The sequence below is a fragment of the Coloeus monedula genome (assembly GCF_965178545.1).
Source record: "Coloeus monedula genome assembly, chromosome: 9".
NCBI lineage: Eukaryota > Metazoa > Chordata > Aves > Passeriformes > Corvidae > Coloeus > Coloeus monedula.
In genome coordinates this window covers 9,016,004-9,041,037 of record NC_138789.1, presented here as the reverse complement: position 1 = coordinate 9,041,037, position 25,034 = coordinate 9,016,004, and the positions used below count along the sequence as shown (strand labels likewise).

At 38.8% G+C, this 25,034-nt stretch overlaps 2 protein-coding genes across 4 annotated transcripts in view; one reads left to right on the top strand and one right to left on the bottom strand.

Moving 5' to 3' along the window:
- The window catches only part of KCNT2 (potassium sodium-activated channel subfamily T member 2), a gene marked incomplete at both ends in the record, with an annotated part of 111,899 nt that extends 95,352 nt beyond the window's left edge, over positions 1 to 16,547 (top strand). For 2 of the 3 annotated variants that reach the window (XM_082287028.1, XM_082287027.1), the window contains 7 exons: positions 413 to 524; positions 3,229 to 3,330; positions 6,026 to 6,109; positions 7,461 to 7,589; positions 13,829 to 14,129; positions 16,002 to 16,086; positions 16,436 to 16,547. In XM_082287028.1, coding sequence (XP_082143154.1) covers positions 413 to 524; positions 3,229 to 3,330; positions 6,026 to 6,109; positions 7,461 to 7,589; positions 13,829 to 14,129; positions 16,002 to 16,086; positions 16,436 to 16,547 — 925 coding nt within the window. Of the gene's footprint in view, positions 1 to 412; positions 525 to 3,228; positions 3,331 to 6,025; positions 6,110 to 7,460; positions 7,590 to 9,875; positions 9,897 to 13,828; positions 14,130 to 16,001; positions 16,087 to 16,435 lie in introns of all 3 variants that reach the window. The other variant, XM_082287029.1, reaches the window with a different exon arrangement.
- Positions 16,548 to 23,503: 6,956 nt separating this feature from the next.
- On the bottom strand, positions 23,504 to 24,580 carry LOC309575908 (beta-1,3-galactosyltransferase 2-like; the record flags this gene model as incomplete). The annotated part of the gene is made up of 1 exon (XM_082286778.1): positions 23,504 to 24,580. One exon carries the CDS (start codon positions 24,578 to 24,580, stop codon positions 23,504 to 23,506), a length of 1,077 nt encoding a protein of 358 aa, XP_082142904.1.
- Positions 24,581 to 25,034: the final 454 nt, after the last annotated feature.

Here is a 25,034-nt window from a genome sequence, read left to right as displayed (position 1 = left end):
AGACCTCAAGAAAGAAAAATCAACTGGAAAGGGTGCATAAATCAGTAGTAGTTTACATGTGACCAGGTACTAAGTGCAAGCTTTATACTTTTGCATTTTTTGTTGTTTCCTACAGATTTGTGATATTGTAGCAATCATTGAATAAAACCTCTGATAACGAAATTAAGTGGTTTCTTCCTAGCATTTAAGTATTTTGTGAGCTCAGTGTGTGCTTCTTTGTGAATTCTACAGGGAATGTGTTGTAGTTTCCTCTGCTGTTGGAGCAGCATTTCACTGGGCCCAGACCCACCACAGGTTTCAGGGACTTCATTAAAAACATGGACACAAGCACAAGCTGTAGCTTTATGTAGAGCCTTACATTTGTGAGCTGTTATAATTAGAAGTGTAACCATTACATTCTTTTAAAATGCAGGTTGTTCTCCAGCCTAAGCATTATCACAGAACTAACTCACCCAGCCAACATGAGATTCATGCAGTTCAGAGCCAAAGACTGCTATTCTCTTGCTCTATCCAAATTGGAAAAGGTAAGGAAAATTGCCTCCCCTCACCCCCAACTTAAATGTTACAATTTTATTAATTTTTCTGATTTTGTAGCAATGATTTCAAAACAAGTGAAAACTTGAACTGGAAATAGTGAAATGGAAACAGTGAAATGATTTATGGTTGTAGAGCTACTGTAAAATAAAATGTTTTTTTCAAAATTCTACCCTCATTTAAGAATAAAGTTTGATTTGATTTCATCACTTTACAATATAATATTAATCAAGCAACTCTCTGGTGGAATTTGCTCAAGGAAAATTAAATATTTTTGGATAATTGAATATTTAGAGCTAATGTAATTGTCCAAGAGGCTGACACAGGCAATTAATGTGGAACATCTTTTAACTGACTAAATGCTTAAAACATACAAATTTTATTATAATGTTGTTTTTAATTCCACTTCACTTTAATATATCATCACTATAATGATGTCTTCTGTACACACTTCTGTGTATCTGGGAGAAATATTGGCATTACTGTGATGATTTGAGAACAGCAATTATTCTCTGTCAGAGTGATGATAAGGACAGCTTAAATGTTAGATAAAAGTTCGATATTCTATACATTAAGGTGCATATTTGGCATTTTCAAACTGTGAAACTGTTTGGCTGTATGGAGATAAAATTTAATTTGCTTGTTCAAAATACTGTTACTTAAACAGGTGGAGCACAGGAAGTAATATTGTGCATCATTTTAACTCTATGAACTCAAGGCCAATCCTCTTTCTCACAGATCTTCACTGGTGATCTGACCTACCCACCTCTGCACTCCCCAAATCTTACAGTATTAGTATTACCTTCATGATCTTTCAGGCCATTTTCTGAGTTTGTGAGAGACAAATAATATCACTGTGACAGTCTTCAAGGGCAGAAATCCTCCACTACAGTCTTGTCTTTCTCCCCTATCGATCTATCAATCAGTATGATTGCTGGGTTTTCTCATGTAGCCTCCCAATCTGTGCACCTCAGATATCTTACATATCTTGGTGCATTTGAATTAATGCCAAAATCATTAGCATTATCATAGGTTTAATATATAATTTCCATTTCCTAGCTGTACCGTAAATTTCCTAGATTTTGGGGATTTCAGAGAGTTCCCTATTTACTGTATAATATTCACCTAGCTAATTCCAATATATACTTAATGGAAAAGAGCCTCTTTATAGAAACTTACCTTCCCAGTCCAGTTTCTTACAGAGGAATTGAATGCTGCAAAAATTCAGCCTGTGTGGATGAGACAGGATAAGGATGAGAAGTAAATCTTTTACTCAGTTGAATATCACATGTACATATTGACCACAAGATGTAAATATTTGGGTGGCCTTTAGGCAGTGAAACCAGGGTTTTTTATCTCAGTTCTTTCTTGCTTTTCATCGCCTTCTTAATTTTTCAAGCAAATGTTCTGGAAATACTTAAAAATATTTTAGCTTCTTGGCTATCTTTATTAATTTATTGTGCAAAAGTTGTCAAGATAGGTTGGAAGCTGAACATTTAATGAACTTCCTATCCAAACTATGCTCTGCTGAAACAGAGGTAGATAAATTATCTTAAAGAAAGACCATTTTCTTCACTGCTGTTGCAGTTGCCTGCTGTTGATATTTCCCAGTCACTTCGTCTTAACATTTACAGGGAGAACTTCACAGGTGGTGCTGTAGTTCCTTTGATGTTTCAGAACTCCCTCATGCAAAATGAAAGGCAATTAAAAACTCCAGTAAAAATTACCTAGAGCAGTCAAACATAGAGTTGCTTGTTATTTCTGCATTAAGCACCTCATTTTCAGAAAGACTGAGAATGTCAGGCAAGTTGCCTTGAGGTAGCAGTGAAGCACTCTTGCAAAATTGGCTTTTCAACCTAATGGGCTGCAGAAGACAGATACACAAATCTGATGACCATCTGCTGTTGCAGCTGCAACTTTTCTCATTTTAAAAATAAATAAATCTGACAGTAAACTCAGCCCTGACACAGGAGAGAGCAGTGGCCTTTATACAACAGAGAAAAGGAAAAACAAAACACCCACACTCTAAACTTAAAATCTATGTTCTCCATTTGTCTTGTGTGAGAAAAAAAATTGGGTGACCACTCCCTCTTTCCTGAAAGAAAGGGTTTGTAATGTTTTGGATAAGGTTCACACTTTAGTTTGCTGTGGTTTTTTTTCAAGTAAATGTTGCAGGTGCTAACGATAAAAGTTCTAAAGCTCTAAGTGATCATTTTGAAATAAGTACAAGTTCCTGTATCTTTTAATCAAACCAATCCTGTGATTTTGTATCTTCCACAGGGATAAGCACACAGATGTTAGGTGAGCATAAATCTATCTGGGATGGCCCAGTATGGGATGGGAGTATTGCAGTGGTCTACACAAAGGCAGGCTGCTTTTTTAACCTTCAGGAGGAAGCCTCCTATTTCCTGTCTCCATTTTCTTTTGTTTAATATCATTCAGTTATTAAGCAGATTTGAATTAATGTTAAGCAATAAAAAACAATAGTGACATATGAGTTATAAAGAGAAATTAGTACCTCTTATTATTGGTGTCTTATTTTACATAGAACAAAATACTTACAGGAAGAAACTACGTTGAGAGTAAAGGGATTTTACACTTTTGATTTCTTTCAAGGTATCTATTTCATGTTTTTGTTACAATCCATCCAAAACCAGCATTAAAAGTTTTTCCTATTTTTTAATTCCTTAACAGAAAGAGCGGGAGAAGGGATCTAACCTGGCATTTATGTTTCGACTGCCCTTTGCTGCTGGCAGAGTTTTCAGCATCAGCATGTTGGACACATTGCTTTATCAGGTACTATGAACAGACTTAACACCAATATTACCACCCATTTTATTGTGCTTAATCGCTAGATGACCCTATTTACCAACATAGGATCCAGTAAAGTGCATCTGTACTGGGAACAATCAATGGCAAATGATCATGGAGCATGCTCCATGTGATGGTATTAGTTCAGTTGTCAATCCCAAAATCGCCCTGTAATTGCACAAAATCTGATGTTACATATTATTGTTTGTGTACCTCTCCACAGTCAAATAGCTTCAATAAGGCCTATATAAATTACAGATTATACAGATTAATAAAGCTTGTACTCTGCAATAAAAAAGGAAGTGCCCATTGCCACAGCGTCATGTTCCAAACAGAAAGGCACAGAATTACTTTAACGTGTAATTTGTCTCCTACATTTGTTCATAAAGGCCTCAATTACTTGAAAGTGTCCTGTCTTCTTACTCGTGTTGACTAGACCTTGAGAGGCCCAATCATTACATTGTAAAGTAAGCCATTCCTGCCCTTGCAAGGAAATACATTCAGTGGTTACAAAGAGACAGTGGGGAAGAAAAGGCAGCAATTCAACCTTGTTGCTCAGAATCTAGGAAGTAGTGATGACAGTCAGTGAGAATAAGGGAAAGGCACAGCCTCAGAGAGTTAAAGAAAAAATATCAGAAAATACAGAGTCAGGGCAAATGGAGGCAGTAGTTGCTAGTTTCAGGGTGGAAAATTGGCCAGTATTGCTCACTCTTCAGCAGTGCCCACATTTCTGCACGCTCTGACACACCTGGATGCCCAAGCAGCAGCCCCCAGTGCTACCCTTCACGGATCAAGGCACACAGCATAAGCAAGAACACCACCATGGCCCACATCATCTACTCACCTGAGCAGCCTCCTGCTTTGCCTGTACCTAGGGAGAGCCTGTGGATGCTTCTGTATTCAGGTGGAAAACATCCTTGTGGGGAAATTAATTTACTTGGTAATTTGGTGCATGAAAGGTGTTCTTTCATCACAATTTTACTTCCAAATAAATTCCCTGAAGGCAAATCCAACATAAACAGAAAAATTCCTGGAGCTAAAGTTTTCTCAAGAAGTCATTAATATCTAAACCAGTCGTGTATATGGACATATATATTTTAAGGTTCTAGAAATAAATGTATTTGCATATAAAACATCTTCATAATAATGCCTCAGAATATCGACATCACATACAATAAAATTTAAAAAATAAAAATACCCTAATATATATAGAATCAGATCTGTCAGTCATCAACAGCTCCTGCCAGCACATAAGTAACTTCAATATTTTATATTTGCTCCTAGACATGAATAGTCATGCTATGACTTGACAGAGTAACACCATTCACCGGGAAGTGTTTAGAACAAAAAGCCTCACATGCTCATTCTCACTTAAATTCCACCTGTCCTTCCTTTGAACTCCTACTGCTCATAGGTGAACTGTCATTTTTCTAGAATTATCTTTCTTATCCCAAGTTAGAAATTCTATGACAGCAACTCTTTGTTCTTTTTCATGGTCCTATTTTCTGTCTTTTTCTTCTGCAAGAAATAAAGCAAATGACATGGGGAACATCAGAGTTCAGCTGGTGCTTCCCATTATAGGTCAAAAAAAAACCCTTTGAATTATCTTTAGGACAGTGACTGAAAAATGAAAACTTGGTCTTGCAAATCCTGGTGAATACCCTTGTTAATCTAATGAAAATTCCATGGCAGAAATGATGCAGCCGAGATAACAAATAATTTTAAATTGCAAACAAATTTTCTTCGAGATGCTCCTTAATGTTTAGCCCCCCCCCCCAGCTGGGAGACTACCAGTTCAGAAATGAAAGTAGTTGAAGCACTATGCATCTAATGAAATCCATCTAGCATCTGAGTTTGAACAAATACAGATTCTACAACTATAAAGGATTTCTGTAATACCTCTGTGAGGTATTTCTTTGTGAAAACCTTTGTTAGCCATGCATTGGCATGAAGCCAACAGAGCTACATGTGTGCTGCATTCCAAGGACTGCAATGCTGCCCTGCTGCACCTGAGTACAGCTGGCAATGAACAGCTCAGCCATAGCTGGAAGAGCACCCACATGGCCCTCTCATTCCAACCCAGGAGGAAAAATATTTGTGATTTTAGCTGATCTAATGTCTGTTCCTGGCCTTAGTCTGCACTTCTAAACTAAACTTAATTTCTACCTTTTAACCAATAGCAATACACTTCTGTCAGCAGAGGAGCAAGGCATATCAACCCTTAAAAACACTTCAGATTACTCATGTGAATTAAAATAATAGCAGTTTCACCTCAGAGGTACCCACTGAGGACTGCAGACCCATCTAACAGATGCCAGCGTTTCTTTGGCACAGAAGAGTTCATTATAATTTCACACCTTGTAGGGCTAACACCTCGCTTCCACTGACACATTCATCTTTGTTTTTATTGTGCCTTATTATGCCTTAGTATCCTGAATCATGTATGTACATTGCATGCACATGCAGAGCCAATTAAAAAAACCTTATTTTATGTAAGTAAATTCAGCAAAAAGAAAGGGATAGGTATTTCTACAGTGATTAAGACACTTAAAGAGATGGATCGTAAAGACAGATGTGCAATTTCTTTGAAATTCTCACATGGTGCTAATGTTTGCCTACTCATCTATTCATTAAAGCTTTTTTCTTTCTTTTCTGTCTCTCCTGTTAAAAAATCTTGCAGTCATTTGTGAAAGATTATATGATTTCTATCACAAGACTTCTGCTGGGACTTGACACCACACCAGGATCTGGGTTTCTTTGTTCTGTAAGTTATTAAAAATAAATAAATAAATTAGTACAGAGTACCAGAGAAGATTCTGTACTGTCTGCAAAATACTTTAACTTTCTTTGTATGGCATTTCCTTTTGTGAAAGTCCAAGAAAGGCCATCTGTTTCCTTTTTCATCAGGGAGAAGATGAGGAAATTAAACAGAAAACGTACCCATTTTTAGTTCCATAGCAAAAACCATCTCCCCAAGAAAACACAATGCGTTCTATTAAGCAGAAAATTGGAAAGTCAGGAAGACACAGGAATAGTGCATTTTATATGAAATATTATGAATGGCAGTTCAGCAGCCAATTTAAAAATTAAATATATAAAAATATATTTAATTAATATAAATATAAAATTAAATATATAGAAACCAGGAAGCCTGGCCAGGACTGTCTCCAGTCCCCATTCGTGTGGGCAATAAAGTGCACAAGTAGTTTTTATGTAAAGGTCAGATGTATGAAATCACTAGGTGCTGTCGTTAAAAAGTCATCTTGTTATTATATATGTCAATATTCCTTGATACAATTTAAATGTGTATATAGATACACATATAAAAAAATTAAACAACTGAAGTCATTTCTATTAAATAAACCTCGCCTTTCTGTTTTCTCCCACACCCATCATACCCTGGGTAGTAAACAGATGAATACAAGTTGAGTGATTTACAGGTTGCTTTGTGAAGATCTATAAAGAATGGCAAGAAGTTATCAACGATGGTTTAAGAAAGTTGTTTCAATAAAAATTGCATATTTCTTGGTCAATCATTAAGCTTCATTACAGTGAATGTAATAACACTTGAAAGTACAATTGAATCTCTAAAAAGGAACTCATATATCTCGAAATAAAGCTAGTAATGAAATAAGTGAGCTTCATTTAAGACTTTATGCCACTTATGCTTAGTGTATCACTTCCTCCCCAGTCCCCTGTCCCCACATATTCAGCCTGCAGTCTGGTGGACAAAATTCAAATTACTCATGCACTGAAGTCTGTCCACACCAGTTTCTTACTGCTGACAATATTTAGTCTATTCATTTATATTTTAGTCAAATATAAACACAAGGTGAAGGCTGCCTTGTAAGTTTTAAGTAATCTTAAACCAAGACCAGAAGTTCATAATGCTAAACTGCTTCCACTACACTGTCTTCTAAACAGGGAGAAAAGAAAAGAAACAGTCTGACAAATTCAACAGAAGTTACAGATTTTTTGTAGAGCAAAGGTGCAATACTACAATAGGATGATTACCAGCTACTGTTTAGTTTTGGGGTTTTTTTATGAGTAGCATAGTGAACAAGTGATAAGCCCTCAAGAATTAAAAGTCCTCCTTCCTATTTTTGTCTGTTCAGATGAAGATCACAGAAGAGGATCTGTGGATTAGGACATATGCCAGACTGTATCAGAAGCTTTGTTCCTCTACAGGAGACATTCCAATTGGAGTCTACAGGACAGAGTCCCAAAAGCTCACAACATCTGAGGTGGGTCAGTTCACTGTGCTTTTCTGTGGGTTTGACTCAGAGTGCAGAGGCCTCTGCTGACATGTGGATAGTTACACTAACCCGGGCTGAGCCCCAGGCTCCGGGGTGCCCAGAGCCAGTGGACGCCTGGGCTTTGATTCCTGGGCTCACCTGCAGGGAATGGATGGATGGGAAACAGCTGGGCACGGGCAGGACAGGCTGGGAGTGAGCTCTGCTCTGACCTCACCTGTGTTCACTAACCTGTTTGCTCTGTAACAAACTTTATAACCAGGCCCTCTTGTGTCAACAACACCAGCACTGTGGTTCAAAACAGGTGGCGTTTCACTGCTCATGTGACCTTTGAGTTCATTCTCTTGTTGTTCATTTCTAGGTAGTGTTATTCAAAGTATTGTGGGATCTAAGTTTAGCTGCCAAACAGCAGTAATATTTTTATATGTATTTCTGTGTTTGCCACAGAAATGTGTACATTTCCTCATCTCTCTGTATAAAAAGAATGGCAAAAATACTTTTCCCTGACTATTTAACATACTTTTTTCGTTTGGGCAGTTTTGATTTCTGTCATGTATTATCCATTTGTTTACGTGACCATTACTACTGCCACCTCATTAAACCATGGCTTTAAAATGCAACAGCTCTCTCCTTTCTTCTGAAATACTCAGACATAGTTTACACTAATTTCCAAGATAGGCAATTTATACTTTATTTTCCATATTGCAGAAAAATACTAGAAAAAATCAAGGCATATAATGCTTAACTGCCAAGATTTGCTCTTGAGGAAGTAACAGCAGAAGATAATTTTTTAGAAAAGGGTGACAGAAAGCCATGCAAGATTCCGCCCAGTTCACTGAGAGTATCTCTTTGTGGATCACTGCTGTCTCTGCAGGTGGCTTTTACAGCTTAGCCAGTGGACTCTATCACTGCAGTAATGTCTGTTGAACTATAGCAGCCTTAACATAATCCAGCAAAACCATTCCTTGGAGAAGAATGTAGTCAGCCTCACTGCTAATATGAAAAAAAAAGTCTGTCACAGCTTTCCACAAAAGAGAGAACATAGCAGATTTTAAGAATTCATTAAATAAGGATAAGATATAATTCATGGCAATGCTTTATGCTCACATTCAGGGCTGGCTATTTAACTTCAAGTCCAAAAAAAGAGAATAGGAGTTCTGCTATTACTTCCTACCAACTTTTGCAGGTAATCTCACAAAGAATTTGAGTTAGATCAGGTAGATGAGTAAAGAAGGGAGGTTGGAGAAACCTCCTAGTTAAATTTTCAAATTGTGAGGTACTGGAAAAATGTGAAAGAATAGCACTCCTTATTTATGAAGTGAAGAAAAAGCAGTTGTTGGTCTTTTTAAACTGAAGGCTCTGAATGCAGATCCCCAGTGGTATTTTCAGACAAATACTTGTACAATTTTTTGTTTAGTGAGTGAGAATTTGTGCAACCTTCCCCTCTAGAGAGGGACAGGGAAATCTCCCTCACCTACCTCTTCCCCAGAATACAAAAGAGCGCAACATCTGTCTCTGCATCTGTGGCCTTTATGGATAGAGACCTACAAATGCAGAGAGGCTGAAAGCCCCAATTGTTCTGCAATGTGTTTATTTTGAAGTTAAAGGAATTTTTTTACTAATTTCATTAACGAAATATTAGCATGGGTTATCATTTTAGCTTTTCAGTACATTAAGCCAGAAAAATGTCATTGGGTAAGATCTTTAAAATGGAAATAAGAGAAAAGTAATTCACTCTTTTTACTCAGGAACTATGAACGTCCAACCATAAATTTGAAGGTTTTTAGAGTTATAAGAGAACCTTCAATATAATTATCAATTTGAGTTTAAACAGACATAAGAAACTAAATTTTTTACTGCACATACCCACCTGGATGCTGTTTCAGGTAATGACATGGGTAACTTGAGTCACGAGGACAAAATATGCCAATATTAATATTTAATATGTACAATTTATCTTTCGGCACTCCCTTTTTCATTATGCAAATGAGAAGCCCTCAATTCACTGACAGATATTCATAATTTCTTTAAAAATAAGCAAGGTTTCAGTGACCCAGTAACTAAACAAGTGGATCTAGCCTGCCTCTCAATGACTCATATCTACGACCCAAACCATTTCTATTACATTCAAAAAATATCAGAAAGAGATATGAAATCTTTTTTCATTACCTATGTGGCTGCTTTTCTGTGGCTCCTGTTTAATGGTCCGTATTTGTTTCTTTAGATTCACTTCTGTTTAAATTGTCTTTTGTTTTCTTTTTTCCCTTCCTTTGTCAGTCACGAGACATGGCTTCACAAGTAAGTATTTGCTTATTGTCTGCCTGTTTCTGGGTGTCCTGGTTGAAGCAAGCCCCACACAGCTGCTGGCTTGCTCATTCCCCTCAAGGTGGGATGGGGAGAAAACTGAGAGGCTGAGAGGGAGAAATCTTGTGGGTTCAGGTAAAGTTAGTTCAGTAGGTTAAGCAAAAACTGTGTGTGTGAAAGCAAAGCAAAGAATTTGCTCACACTTCTGATGGGCAGGCAGTGTTTGGCCATCTCCAGGAGAGCAGGGCTCCATCAGGCACAGCCTCAGGACAAATGCCATAAGTTCTCCCATTCCTTCACCTTCCTGCAGCTGTTCCTGCGGAGCACATCACCATGGATGAGGGATAGCACTTTGATCAGTTGGGATCAGGTGACCTGGCTGTGTCCCCTCCCAAATTCTCCTGCTCTCCCCAGCCCACTTGCTGCTGGAGTGGGTGAGAAGCAGAAAAGGCCTTGGCTCTGTATAAGCACCACTCAGCAGTAATGAAAACATCCCCATTAGCAACACTGTTTCCATCACAAATCCAAAACATAGTCCCATGCAAGCTGCTGTGAAGAAATGTAACTCAATCCCAGCCAGAAGCTGTACGTTAGGTGAAACTGTGGGAGTAAAATCTTCACAGATAATGGAACTATGCAATGCATCATCCTTCAGTAAATGGATCTTAGCACTGTTCTGGACACAAACATTTTGTTAAAAAAATCTGAAAGCTGACAGACTGGGACTTTCAAAGAAGCCTGCGGGAATTCTGATTCCTTTTGGGCCTTCTCCTGTTGAATTCTGAAGATAACAAATCATCTTTACAGTGAAAAGATCATCTGGTGAAAGCCTTAATCTTTAACACCTTAAATGCTAGTGGAGCAAAATCCCCAAGTTTATCATAAAAGGAATATGTGGCTGTACTTAGCAATGGTTTAGAGAGCTTTTGGAGCAGAAAAGCATTTCTAGAACCCTGGATGCAAGGTAGCGTTCTTGGTAGGCAGAGCAGTAAAGTTTAGTTAATACAGAACTTGCAGTCAGGTAAAAATAAGGCACTGCTTCAGAATGGAACAGATGAAACCACACATTCAAGCTATTTCACATTTTGCACAGAGCTCCCAGGGAGCAGCAAGGCAAGGAAGCAAAAATCTAAAGTTAATTGATGCTTGGTATTACCACCACAGACATCCTCATCATCTCAAATATGTACACTGGTGTGTCTGTGACCACATTCCTATTCCTGCCGTGTGTTTACCCACCTACTGTTTAGATTTTAGGGCATGAAATGTCCTATTAGAACATCGTGCCTGAGTGGGTCACAGATGTCTGGCAGCACAAGTGAGCAACCACACCTTTTAGGACACACAGTGGGATACGTGAGACAGGAGCCTGCCTTTGAAAAAAACAAAAAACAAACAAAGCAAGGATTTCAAGACAAATGTTCCTTCACTGTGTGCTACAGAAGTGACACTGTGTCATCAGTCATGTGTCTCATGAACCAGATTTACCTGCTATGGAACAAGGAAATGAAATGCAATGAAAACAATCAAACCTCAAAGCACTGATAGTTACAAAAGTATTTTTAAATGAAATTCAAGACTGGTTAAAACAGAAGGGGACACACAAAAGTACTTTGCACTGGAGTTTTGATCTTCTGTGTGTTTAACAGCTGCCACTGGCAGACACACTTTTGTGCTGCATTTAAAAAAGAGTTTGGGCTTTGCTTTTGCTTTCTCTTTAAAGTTGAATTTTTTCCTCTTGCATACAGTGAAAGGCCATTCTGCACAGCTTTCTCAACAGGCATTATAAAAACTTCATAGTTGCTGAAGTAAATATTCAGCTTTATCACCTTCCTTTATGATTTCAGCTTGCCTATGCCAGTGTTTCAAAAGTTCGAGCTAAGGATTTACAGACTCACAGAAACAAAATCTTATTCTTTTACTTGGCCTCTCCCATTTAATCTCTGGCTCAAAAAGTGACTTACCCTCCTGTAGTGATGATGATTGGGATTGGTCTCTGCCTTTCCACTAATGCTGACAGCAGGTCCAGTTATTTGTTTTGTCAAGAGCTTAACAAAGAAAACTGTGAATGCAGGCTGGAAGAAAGGCAAAACAAGACCATGCAGTTTGCATCAGATTTGTTCATACCAAATAGCTCCTTCCTATCCATAAGTAGCACCTTATCCTATGGAATGTATTCTGCCTACCTTAGTCCTTGCTGTAAAATGCACACAACCCCAAAATGACAGTCTAACAAACAACAAAATCAAATTGCATTCCTGTTCAAAGGGATCCAGGTTCTCTCTTCTGCCCTAACATCAGGGGAGTCAGTAACAAAACTTCAAAAAATCATGTAGTTAAAAAAAGAAAAAAGTAAAAAGAAGAAATCCCTTTTCTATTGCAGACTAAGCTGAAGAGCCTCAATAAACTAGCTCATCTTTACACAAGGCTTATTGCAAGATCCTAGTCTAGAATATTAAAAATGTGATTTTACTTGAAGTGCTACAATGTGAACATCTGTAAGGTTCTTTTTAATTATGGGGTTTGATTGTTTTTCTGTTTGATTGGATTTGTTTGTTGTTTTATTCTTTTACACAGATAAAAGGTAGTTTGCACAAAAGTGAAAAATATAAGTATCTTTCACACTGTACCCAGTTTACTCATATCAAATACTATTTTATGGACTCCAGAAACCTCAGATTCTGTGGTAAGCCTCTTACAGATAAGTTGTATTCAGCATTGATGAGGTCAACAGAATCTTGCTTTCAGATTTCTTCTTAGCAGGAAAAGGCCATTCAGTAGCTCCTTGGTTAAATTTGCTTTATTTGCTGATCAGAAGCATATTCTGTTTGAGGGGATTCACATGAACTCAGCCTGTTCATTTGCATCATCTTTGTTCTATACTTCAAGTATTTATTTTAAACACTCACCACATTGACATCAGTGACCAGTAACTTGGTAATGTGTATGTACTGACACCAGCAAGGACTTTGCTATTCCAACATCAATAAAAGACATTCAAATAGCACAAGAGTAACTCAGGATTGTAAGGAAGTGGGTTTGAAACTAAAAGCTAAAACTGCTCGTTAAATCTAAGATTGAAACGATTTTGAAGCTATCTTTTGAAATGCTTCCTCTTATGTTCCCTAAGGACTTTTGTATGTTAAAAATGCACCTGTAGCCCATCCACCTTTGTTATTTCAGTACTTGTACGTGCACAAACTATTGGTCATATTTGGGTGGCATAAAGAAAACACAGCCACAGAGGGACAGATTTTGGCTCTTAATTATGGAGGGGTTTTGTCACTATATGAGTGAAATAACATCATCACTATTCTTTAAGGTAGGAATCAATTAACTCTTTCACAAGAGGTGCCCTGAATCACACTGAGGGTTACTGCATCCTAATTTCACACGTGCTGGAAGGTCAAGAATGCCTGGGAATCTGAGACACAGTTAACAGGCACGTTTCTACCTGTGGCCTTAAGAGTACTGAAAACAGTGCAGCCAAAGTTGAACCATTACTTAACGAATTCACAACACACATCTAAACAGCAGTTAGACAACTTGAATTTCTGAAAATATGCAGACTGAGAAAAAAGTGGAGAAGTCATTCCGAACTGATTCCTAGATGCAGGAAGGGCAATATCAGAAGGCTAAAGTTGCTCTTCTCAGAATCACAATGCAGTTGGGCACAAAATAACACTTCACTGCTTTTGTACTTGACAGAAGTATTTATAGTGTAAATGAGCTTTTAACATGAAAAGTCAAAGTCTGGTAAAGGGTGCCCACTTCAGGAACAATTGCTAGGTACAAAGAGCTGAATCCCCTCGGCTCCACTGCAGCCAAACCCCATGTCCAACTGCACTGTGGGAAAGAGAAGAGAACATCTTCATCTGCTTTCATCTAATAAAGCCCTTCATCTCTCTTGTCACTTTCCTTTCAAGTCTCAAATCTCCATCAGCGTGGAGGAATGGGAGGACACCAAAGACACCAAAGACCAGTTCAGCTGCCGCGGCAATCACCGGAACTCAACATCCAGTGACCAGTCCGACCACCCGCTGCTGCGGAGGAAGAGCATGCAGTGGGCACGGCGCCTGAGCAGGAGGGCCCCCAGGCACTCTGCTAAAACTGCTGAGAAGATCAACCAGCAGAGGATGAACCTCTACAGGAGGTCAGAAAGGCAGGAGCTTGCTGAACTCGTGAAGAACAGAATGAAGCACCTGGGCCTTTCTCCAGCAGGATACGGTACCACTATTACAGTGCTTCAATAGCAACTTTAGCATTGTGCAAGATGAACTTATTTGTAAGACATGATGGAGCCATAAACAAAATATTAAGTTTATGATAATGGTTTTTGTTTTGTTGGTTTAGGACTGGATTGTTTGTTTTTTTTCATTTACCAAGAGCAACTTGGAGTATTTTTAATGCATTCTATTATCATCCATTCCTATGCTGAGATGGAAGGTACAGAAGGCAGCATGTCAGTCACATTTATATTTAGCAGATGATATGTGTATGCTGAATATATAAGCATTGCCCAGTCACTGAAAAGCTGCACCATATTTCCACAAACCTCTTGAAATAAAGATGAAGACAGGGCTGTTGTGAAGTTCACTCATATGTCAAGGCAGGGAGTTTATACGTGAAGGATATTGTCTTTTCCCCACAGTTTTCAAAAATAATTCCAAATTGTCACATTAAAGTCATTTTTAGAAAGCATGTTTCACTAGGACTTTAGACACCATTTTTATCCATCAAATCATTCTCCAGCAAGGCTGATGTTGGGTTGCTTTTTAGTTTGTAGGATTGTTTTGGGGTTGTTTAAGCTATGGACAAGAGCTCTTTAACACTTTTGAACACATGCACCACAGCTAGCTGGGTTGCCTTTCTCTGGCCTTGGTTCTGTAGCATGTTGGGTGGAAACCCCAGGACTGTGGGTTCTAAGTTCCCAGAAACACCAGGAATTTCTAGGTATGTAAATACAGGCTTTTTATTCCACACCCCATCTGGATAATTTCTGTGCCTTCTGTCTTTGATGTTTCTATACAACTCTCTACAGAATGATTCAAGGCTAAATATTTTCCAGGGGTTTCACAGGCCACAATAACATCTAATCAAACACAAAACTGTTTTGTAAATTTAATTCGTGTTTATACTAGTAACAACAAAACTATTTCATTCCTGCTTTTCTTTTCAAATCCTAGTTAAAAGGCAATAGTAAATATTCATTTCATTACTCAAATTTAGGACTATTAGATACCATCTATAGAGCAGCAAAATCTTGATAGTTAAATGCTTTACCTGATTACATTTATCTGATTCTGAGTTATACATTTTCCTAAAAAGCTAAAGAGGATGTAACACAGAAGCACTGCCTCTCCTTTTGCCTCTCCTCTTCAGTCTGATCAGATTAAAACCAGTCTCACTGCAGCAGCCCAAGGAGTATGCCAAGAGAAAATGACACAAAGATACTGCAATGGCAGCTACGAAAGTGTAGTTTAAACCCTGAAAAAAAATTATCAGCCTTCATCCCAACACATTATTAGGAGAACAGTTAAAAATGCAAGAAAGACATACCAATTTCCATTTATACAGCCTCCACATTTCAAGCCCTTGGCACAGGTGATAAAAGGAAAGTGCTTCCTAGATAAATAGAAAAAGGGAAAAAAAGGTTTGTGTTGACCAAATCTGGAGATGGATGAGAATGCCATACACCTGCATTTAACCTTGGTCATCATTTCAACTTGATGCCAGCCAAGCACAGGAGTGTCATTTTTAGACAAACCACAAAATTACTAAGCTGCAGGACAGATTGGTAAATCAGCCTGAAACTGGGTTACATTCAAATTACTATGACTGAAAAAAACCAGAAGATTTTTAAAACATTAGAAAACAGGATGTTTCAGAGCTGATAACTCAAAAGATAATAATATCAGGTAGTTTCAATTCAAGTACAGTTGGAAACAGATTGGTAAACTTACTTGAAATCACTCTGGCACCAGACACTTTTTTACAGCTCTGTGAACTTTCATCAAATTGATTTGTCAGAAATAATGCCTTTCACAATTCATTTTTAAATGTAATTTATTTGGTACTTTGTTTTTCCTTGTTCTCTAGATGAAATGAATGATCATCAGAACACCCTTTCTTACATCCTGATCAACCCTTCTCCAGACACAAGATTAGAACTGAATGATATAGTGTAAGTTAAAGCACACAGATAAAAAAAACAAAGTCACAAGACATGCAAAAAAATTTAATATGGAGACTTCTATTTAAAGAGACATCTAATTATACTATTTATGTCCATATTTAAAATATACATACAAATATATAATACCTATATTTGTAATGTTCTAAACCTATCATCTTCCTATTACTCTGTATTTTAAATTGAAAAAAATCTAACCAATGCTACCACAGGAATGAAACTAAGCACCTTCAAAGTAAGTCTCTAAGTCTTCCCCAGATCTCTTCAACATTACAGCTCTATGCACTTACCCTGGCTTGCACCACCTTGTTTTAGTAACAGCTGTGATTTCTTTTTGTAGATACTTGATCCGACCCGATCCACTGACTTACGTTCCAAATGCTGCACCCAGCCGAAAGGACAGCTTCTGCAATACAGTGGGACAGGACACCAGGGAGGAGACACAACTTTGATATGTAACTCACCACACAATTCAGAGACAATTTTATACACGTTGTTTCCACTAACCATTTTGCAAACTGAGTGGTACATTTTATCAGATTTTGGAAACAAAATGACAGTGGGTAAGTGACCAAATGCAGAAATGTGGTGCCTAGAAACTCAGAGTTCAGGGATTTTCAGGCTTGTGGCCTGTTCAGTATGGTAGTTGAACTTTGTCAGCCTAACAGAATGATGACACCTGTTGCTATTTAACCCATATGAACAAATGTCAGATTCCACCATGTTTTGCTTAGATGCTCCTAAGCGTATTTATGCAGCTGGCAGCATGTCAGTGACTGAGCTTCTGACCTACATCAGGTTATCTGATGCCCATAGAGAGACAATGCCTAATTTGTAGTAGCAAATATGTTAATACCTAAAGCTGCCAACAAGGCTTTGCGTGTCAAAAACTCAGTCTTTGAAATAATTTTCAATCTCAGCCTGTTGTACATTTGTATTAGTACAGATTAGTTTCAGTCCCATTGTAGCCTCCAGGACCTGAGTTTTTGTTCCTTGGGTTTACACAGATCAGGTTGAATGACACAACCTGGTCACACCGCAGAGGTTGAGATTGAGACCCATCAATGGAAGAGGAGCTCAGCTGCAGGAAAGCCCCTCTCATCTCACACAGGCAGCCCCCCCGCACTGGCAGAAAACTGGGAAGTTCCTGTGTGAAGCTGCATACAGTGGTAGCTCAGGTGAAACACAGCCCTTTGAACCTTGGTGAGTTTTTCTATAGAAGCCTGATTAGACTATAAACCCAAAAGTTGGAGCATCCCTCCAGGGAATGATTCCTACAACAAGCCCTCAACATTTTCATGAATATACCAGAACTGCAGTTGTCCAAAGCATTTCATGCCCAGTCATCCAGATTACTCAAAAGTGATACATTTTCACATGAAATTATGTATCTCATTGAAAATTAAAGTAATTTATAACCCATTCCACAAAATGAATGTAATTCCATATAGTGTGTAAAAGCATTATGGAACTAAAAACTACTTTGGCAGGAGCTACACAAGAAAGCATCTGCTTGTGTAGGAAGCAACCACAAATGGTCGAGCTCTCTAGAGAATTAACCATGTCTGTCCATGATCTTCCAAGATCACTATCACAAAGGGGGAAGAACATACTTAAGGTTTTAAACCCCCTACTGTTATAATTATCCACAAAGAACTGGTACAAGAAATTTGGCAGGTAGCCTAATATGGAAAAATTGATTATTCTCTGAACTCCCCTGTACAAGCAGGACTACTTGTACAAAAAAAAAAAAAAATCAGTCAAAACTGTTTATATCCTCTTTTAATTGCTAGAAGTACATTCTGTTTCTGAAATCAAAACCACAACCAAGTTGCCCAGTGAGCAGCTCCTGAATGTGTGCATGTTTATCAGCATTGTAAAGATATTGAAATCACTGTTCGTATCAGGAATGGCAGCAAATCTGCTCTTACTTCTTAATGATTCCTCTTAATGATTCCAAGGTTTAACAATTCAGTGTTTCTGCTTAGAGTCCATTATTGTTCAGTGCTTTTCCACACACTAGGCATTCATCAGATTATTCACAGGTAAAGTATTTCAAATGGGCACTGTGGGAAACAAGGAAACAATTGAAGCAGCTGCACAGACTGAAGTCTTCATTTTTTCAAGAAGCAGTATATGGTACAGGATCTTGTCCAAGACCTGTCATAGAAGTTACCCAAAAGAGTTTGCATGTGCAGTGTGAATAACTTTTCTATTTTTAATACCTTCAGGGAGAAGACTCTATTCCAGTTGAATATTTTTTTAAAAAATACAAGCTTCTTAAAAATGTTCATTCCAAAATATTAGGATGATCTGTTTATTCATACTGAAGGCTTTTCTAATGCAGTAGGAGAGAGGATTCCAGAACCATGGCTATCCTTCAGCAGGCAAGCTGGATACTCTGCTTTTAGTGGGAGTCAAGGTTCACAGGAATTACCTGTGTGTATGAGTGTGTGTATAGTACACACCACTGATTTAAGGACTCTCTGCCAGAAGGATCCATAGCAAGGGCTTGAGTCCTCATATTTAACAGCCCATAAAGCAGCAGAAACACGCAGTCAGGTGTGTCCATTTCCCCACTTAACTCAGCAGAATTGCTGCTCAGCTAGACTGGAATAGTGGCATCTAACGTGACCTGGTATTTCTCCAGGCTTAATGAATTTCTAATTGCTCATTAGCCCCAGAAGATTTGCTAAAGCAAACACAAAGACAGCTGGAGACACTTGGAGTCTCTAAAATGAATGCAAGGCAATCTTTGTGAACAAAACACTTAGTGCTCTTCAAAGTCTGCTGGAAGACAAGCAAGGTCATAAAAACTGACAGCTTCTGATGAAGCAGAAGTTCTAATAACCCATGAATAATATACCACAAAGTTCACCTATTCAGAATAATACTGTCTTTCATGTTGAAAGCAGAACAGGTTTGCTTCCTCTGGAATATCTTCACAGACAGACTGCATTCTAGTGGGGTTTCAGTTTTTCAAGACCACCGTAAGCACCACTACATTAACCCTGAATGAGACAATATGCACAGTCTCTCAGTGGCCATGGATGTGATTCTTTAATGCTCATCCTACAGGCAATCTTATATTCACACACTTTTTTCTCATCGTCATTATCAGAAATGTAATACAAGCCTAAGTGGACTGGAGACCAGACTGAGGAACAGGAATCTCAAGGCTCAGTGCTGGAGAAGGGATGATGAAGTTCTAGAACAAGCAGGGTCAAATGACTGTTGAACAGAGGAGTTTGAGCTGGCAACAGTTCACTCAGTAGAGAGAGAAATGTGGAGCTGTGAAAAAAAGATTATTTCTATCTGTGCTTAGCTGTATCTATTTCTCCTTCTGGCTCACTTCTATCAACAATGCAAAGATGCCCATCTTCCCCAACACTGCCTTAGCCCGTCCAACCAGTTTGGTACCCAGAGTCACAGACCCGGAGAGGGAAGTGCTAGCTGATAATAATTGCTTAATTCTCAAGGGAATGTCCAGCAAAGCCAGGCCTATCTATGAAAATGTGTTACCTAGTCTGCAATAAAAAAGTCACAAGAACTCTTTCAATGGCATGCAGTGTGTTTCCTTAACTGTGTCACTCCAATTCCACAAGACACGTGAATTCACATACAAAGGAAAAAACAAAGTTTTTGAGTTTTTAAAACCTGCAGTGGAATGAATTAGTGAAGTTGTGGTATTTAGTCTCAGAAATTAAAAGAGCAGTTACTTCCCAGCATCGATATTTTTTCTGCTCACAAACAACTTTGTCCTACAACTACACTTTAATAACTTCCAAGTATACAAATACATATTACTGAGTATTAAACATCTTTATTTACCAATGCACCAAAAAATAAGCTAAAGAACAAATAAATTTTAGACTTCAGCAGTGGAAGAGAATTGAAATGACATCAAATGCACCAGAAGTAACACACGATTCTGTAGCTTCTAGAGGGCTGACAGCAACCACTCTGTAATTTTGGAACATATGAGATTTTGCAGCATTGAATTCCACTTGATATCCAATGGAAACAAGTCACTAAAATCTGGAAATGAATCAATTACAAGCAGTTCTACGCAGGTACATCAAGGTTATAAAAATACTTTTTCAAGGCAGTGCTATAAATGTAGAATTTATAAAACAAAGCAATATGCATTAAATATGGTTACATATTCTTGATATTCTATTAGAAGCAACCCTACCCTCCTTGAAACAGATGTACAATGAATAAATGTCTAAAGAACAGCACTTCAAATGTTCAGCTACTGTTCCTTGTGCTTAGTACAGAATATGCACTACAAGGATACAGGAAAAGAGTTACTAATTCATATTAAGTTATGAGAGATGACCCAGACTTTGCTTCTTTTCATCTTCTGAAGTTAATTGAAAATATTAATGATAATGTTGTTATATACTTAATTATTGCCTCCACTGCCAATGCAAGCATGTCAGTAATGGTAATTCAACACAAACATAAACTCCTGAGAGGCTTAAAAAGGCAAATATTTCTACTTCACGAAGTTAAAAACAAGCATTTGACATTTCTGTGAACTAAATGTTCTGCAAAATCTAGACTTTAAACTGTTACAATTTGCAACTGGCCCATGCCGACCAGGAGAGAGACTGGGAGGCAAAGAATGGAGATGAAAGAGTAAATACTACTTCATGTGCCTGAGGTATCTCAGACAAGTTGGGGTACCCGAATGGGTTCTGCACAGGGCTCTGACACCTTTAAAGCACACAGGTACCACACTAGTGATTTGACCAATCACTACCATCCACATTACCAACTACTGACCATAGGAAAACATCTCTAGATCATTTCCTATTTCTTTTATCCTTTCACCAGTATGGGCTGGCTGATGAACTGGTTCATTTTGCTGGCAATTCTACGGCTTTTAATAGTTTTAGCTTTGGTATTTATTCCTGCTAGGAGTTACAAACTCTCACTGCTTTCATAACTGTACAGTGGTGTGGCAGACTCCACAGACTCCAAATAAAAGCAGGGAATTTGTATCTTTATAGCCTTTCAGTTGTACTGCTTGTGCACTCAGCTTCAGGCTATGGTGAAGCCTCTACTACCTTATCTTATACAATCATGGAATCATTAGGGTTGGAAAATGCCTCCAAGATCATTTAGTCCAACCTTTCACCAAGCACCTCTGTCCCAACTAAACCACACCACTGAGTGCCACGTCCAGTTGTTTCTTGGACACCTCCAACAATGGTGACTCCACCACTTCCCTGGACAGCCTGTTTAAATGCTTGACAGCTCCTTCCATGAAGAAATTCTTCCTGATGGCTGACCTGAACCTCCCCTGGTGCATCTTGAGGCCATTTCCTCTCATCCTGCCACTTGTTGCCTGGGAGAGGAAACCAACCGCCTTTCAGGGAATTGTAGAGAATGATACGGTCTCCCCTGAGCCTCCTGTTCTCCAGGCTCCTCATCAGACTTGTGCTCCAGGTCCTTCACCAGCTCAGTGGTCCTTCTCTGGACTCACTGCAGCATCTCAAAGTCTCCCATGGACTGGGGGGCTCAGAACTGGACACAGGATTTGAGGTAAGGCCTCACTGGTGCTGGGTACAGAGGAACAGTCCCTACCCCGGTTCTGCTGCCACACTACCCCTGATAAAAGCCAGCACCCCCAGGTGCTTTTCTGCTGGGTCCCCATCTTCAGTAATTACTGAATAACCTGGAGTAATTACTGAATAACCTGGAGAACTTTACTGCCATTCTGGTAATAGGAGAATGCATGAGGATTGGGTTTGACTTTCATGGGTTTCATGCTCACCTTCATGGGTTGTTATTGCACAATCATGACATGGTGTTCCCCACCCAGGGAAAGGGAATGGACTTCGGAGTTCAGCTCACTACATAGTTTCAAGTAAGGCAAAGATGTCAGCTATACAAGATGTCATGGCTACTGTCAAGTAATCCAGCACAGGATATCATGTCTGCTTTCTTCTTCAGTCACAGTGGAATGCCACATGAGTACATTTAATGGTTGTTAAGTTCCAGTTTTAAGGTTCTTAGAAATGCCTCTGCCCTAATTAGGGTGCAAATGAGACCATATGCCAGTGACAATAGTAAGGGTTTTATTTGATGGTAAATATGAGAGAGAGAGAAAGAAAGACAGAAAGAAAAGACAGAAAAGACAGAAAGAAAGAGAAAGAAAGAAAAGAGAGAAAGAGAGAAAGAAAGAAAAAGAAAGAAAAGAAAGAAAAAGAGAAAGAGAAAGAGAAAGAAAGAAAGAGAAAGAAGGGAGGAAGGGAAGGAAGGAAGGAAAGAAGGAAGGAAGGAAGTAGAAAATAGGTGGGAGGGACAGAAAGAGTGACGGGACAGAATAAGGAAAATATCACCATTCTGTGGATCCCAGCGATGTTCGTTGATCCTCTCCAGCTGGTCTCTTGGTGGTGAAGGTCCCTCCAGAAGGCACAGAGTCTGATGAGTGTACATGCTCAGGCTGGGTGGTATGTCCAGCCACGCCCCCCTGGGGTGGGGGTCAATCTCTCACAGCAGACTCTGGTCTATTGCATCACGTGCAGCCCTGTGGGGCCAAGCCTCTCACGTGGAAGTCCTGTGGGTGTGCCCTGTGGGGTTGGGGGTTCCACAGCTGGGCCGGTTTGTGTAACGGAGAATGGGTGTTCATTGCCTCTCACCAGAGGTTGCACCATGCACCCAAAACCTCGTCCTCCCCCCTCGGCTGGGCAGAGTCTGTGTAAACCTGGCTTCTGTGAGCTCTGCTCTCCCCACACCCCAAACTCAGCTGGGGATAGTTGCAGCTCGTGGCTTCGGCCCTTTGTGGATGCATACCTTTCCCTCAGCCTGAGATGACTGAACAATGAATTTCCCTTTATCTAATCAACAGTTCGACTTTCGGTTCAAAGTCCCACTCTTCAGGGAAGCTTCTGCGGTTTTAGCTTCTTTATAATGAGCAAAACTTCATATCAATGTTTGAGGCATGAACTATTTTCAGTCTCTGACAGTGGTGCATAGGCAAATTACATCTGAGCAGTATAAAATTAGCACACTAACTTATTAGTTTGTAATGTAAGGTAAATGTGTCAGCTATACAAGATGAAAAAATAAATTTCATTGCATCTTCTTTGCTTTTTGTTCAGTAGGGTCGATATGGCCTCTTGCTGTATTTTAAAACAGTATAAAAATTAATTGATCCTTCATCCAAAACTAAATAATGTACCAAGCAGTATTTACTCAACAGAGAAAGGCTTCTTTATGAAGGAAAAATCCTTTGAATTCAACCTAATACAAAACCTAGGCACCTGATTCAGGATGTCCCTGGACCTTGAAAGTGATCACTACACAGATGTTCTGTTCTTACTAAGAAAACATCTGCAGCTTTGTCCATTGTCAAAGAAAGCTCCTAGGATGCTCCAGGATGGAGCTTTCTTTTCTAACACGTGTTTTGCTTTTCTTGCAATGTTTCCCAGTAGATTATGTGCTCATGTGGCGAAATGTGATGAGATGTAATTATTTTGTTGTACACACAAGGTGAAAATGGGACCTTGTGTATGTTAAACAATGAATGAGGTGGAGGTACTATTTTTACTCCCTTTGCATTAAGACAAAACCCTACATAAACATCTTCCAAATGTATGAATTTAACTGTTAAAGAAGCGTTGACAATTTTTGCAGCCAGGTCTCCAGAAAAGACGTAGCCAGTTCCTGAACAAAAAGGGTGGTATCTGTTACCTGGGAATTCTTCTTCTGAAATGTACCATTTACTGGCTTTATTCCGAATAGGCCTGTGCCCTGACATTAAACAGCCTGTGAAATAGTTCTGTGTGGAAGGTGGGAGAGGCCTGAGGAGCTTCTCAATCAGGTGCACTGTATTGACAAAAACGTCACTGTCTGTCTTCATAGCAAACCTCGTGCCACTGCAGTAAGAGGCCACCCACCTCATGCCCATCAGAGTTTTAAGAGTTAAGTTGTTGTAGGTGTCCAGGAAGTCCTGCTGGATAATATCACGATATTGCTCGCTTTCTCTCAGCAGTAAATCCTCATTTGCATCCTGGGTCGTGATGCCAAGCAGGAACAGCCGAACAATGTCAACGCCTGGAACCGCAGTTTCATTCCCCCAGGTCTTTCGGATGGCGTTTCTGTGCTGAAGTTCAGCTGCAGTTGTTGATATCAGCAATACCAAGAAAGGTGCTTTATCTTTGCACTTCTCTTCTTCATTAATAATGAACGTAAATGACTGTGTCGAAGTGGATGTGTTTTTGTTCTCAGATTTCTCATTTTCCGGTGGTAGTTCTCCGTTTTCTTTCCCTGAGATTTGTTTGAAATTTGGAAACACTTTTTTAAGTAAACTCGTTTCACTTTCCATGTGACGATCATCACTTTTAGCAAGGCGAGCAGAATTATAAGAATAGGAAATCAAATATATTGCTGTAAAAAAGATGGCAAAAACCAGGAAAAGATTTCTCTTGGTGCATTGCATAGGACAGAAGAATCCACTACAGTAGCTCATGTTGGCAGCCCTGAAAGGATGCACAAAAAGCACAGATATTTTGTCAGAAGAGCAGCTAATTTGTCATTGTTTTCCTCTGTGACACAGCAATGTAAAAACCACCTTCAGGATTCTGGTCCTTCAGGATTCCTTTCATTTTGTTATTGTTAAAAATATCTTATTATTTGATTTTAGAATGAATTGAAAAAAATGTTCATCAAAGACCAAAAGAAAAAAAACCCTAAAATTTCATTATTTAGTTTTCAGGCTTTTCTTCCTAAGAGAAATACAGTATGATAAAAATAGTAAGAAATAAATGACACTAAATAAATACACTATTAAATGTAATAATTTCATCAGATAAAACAGAAATTATTCAAATCTATATTTAAATATTGAAATATATGTCAAATATAAAGACAGCTTAACTTCCTGTAGGCTTTACAAAAAGTTATCACATAACTGAATCATCCAA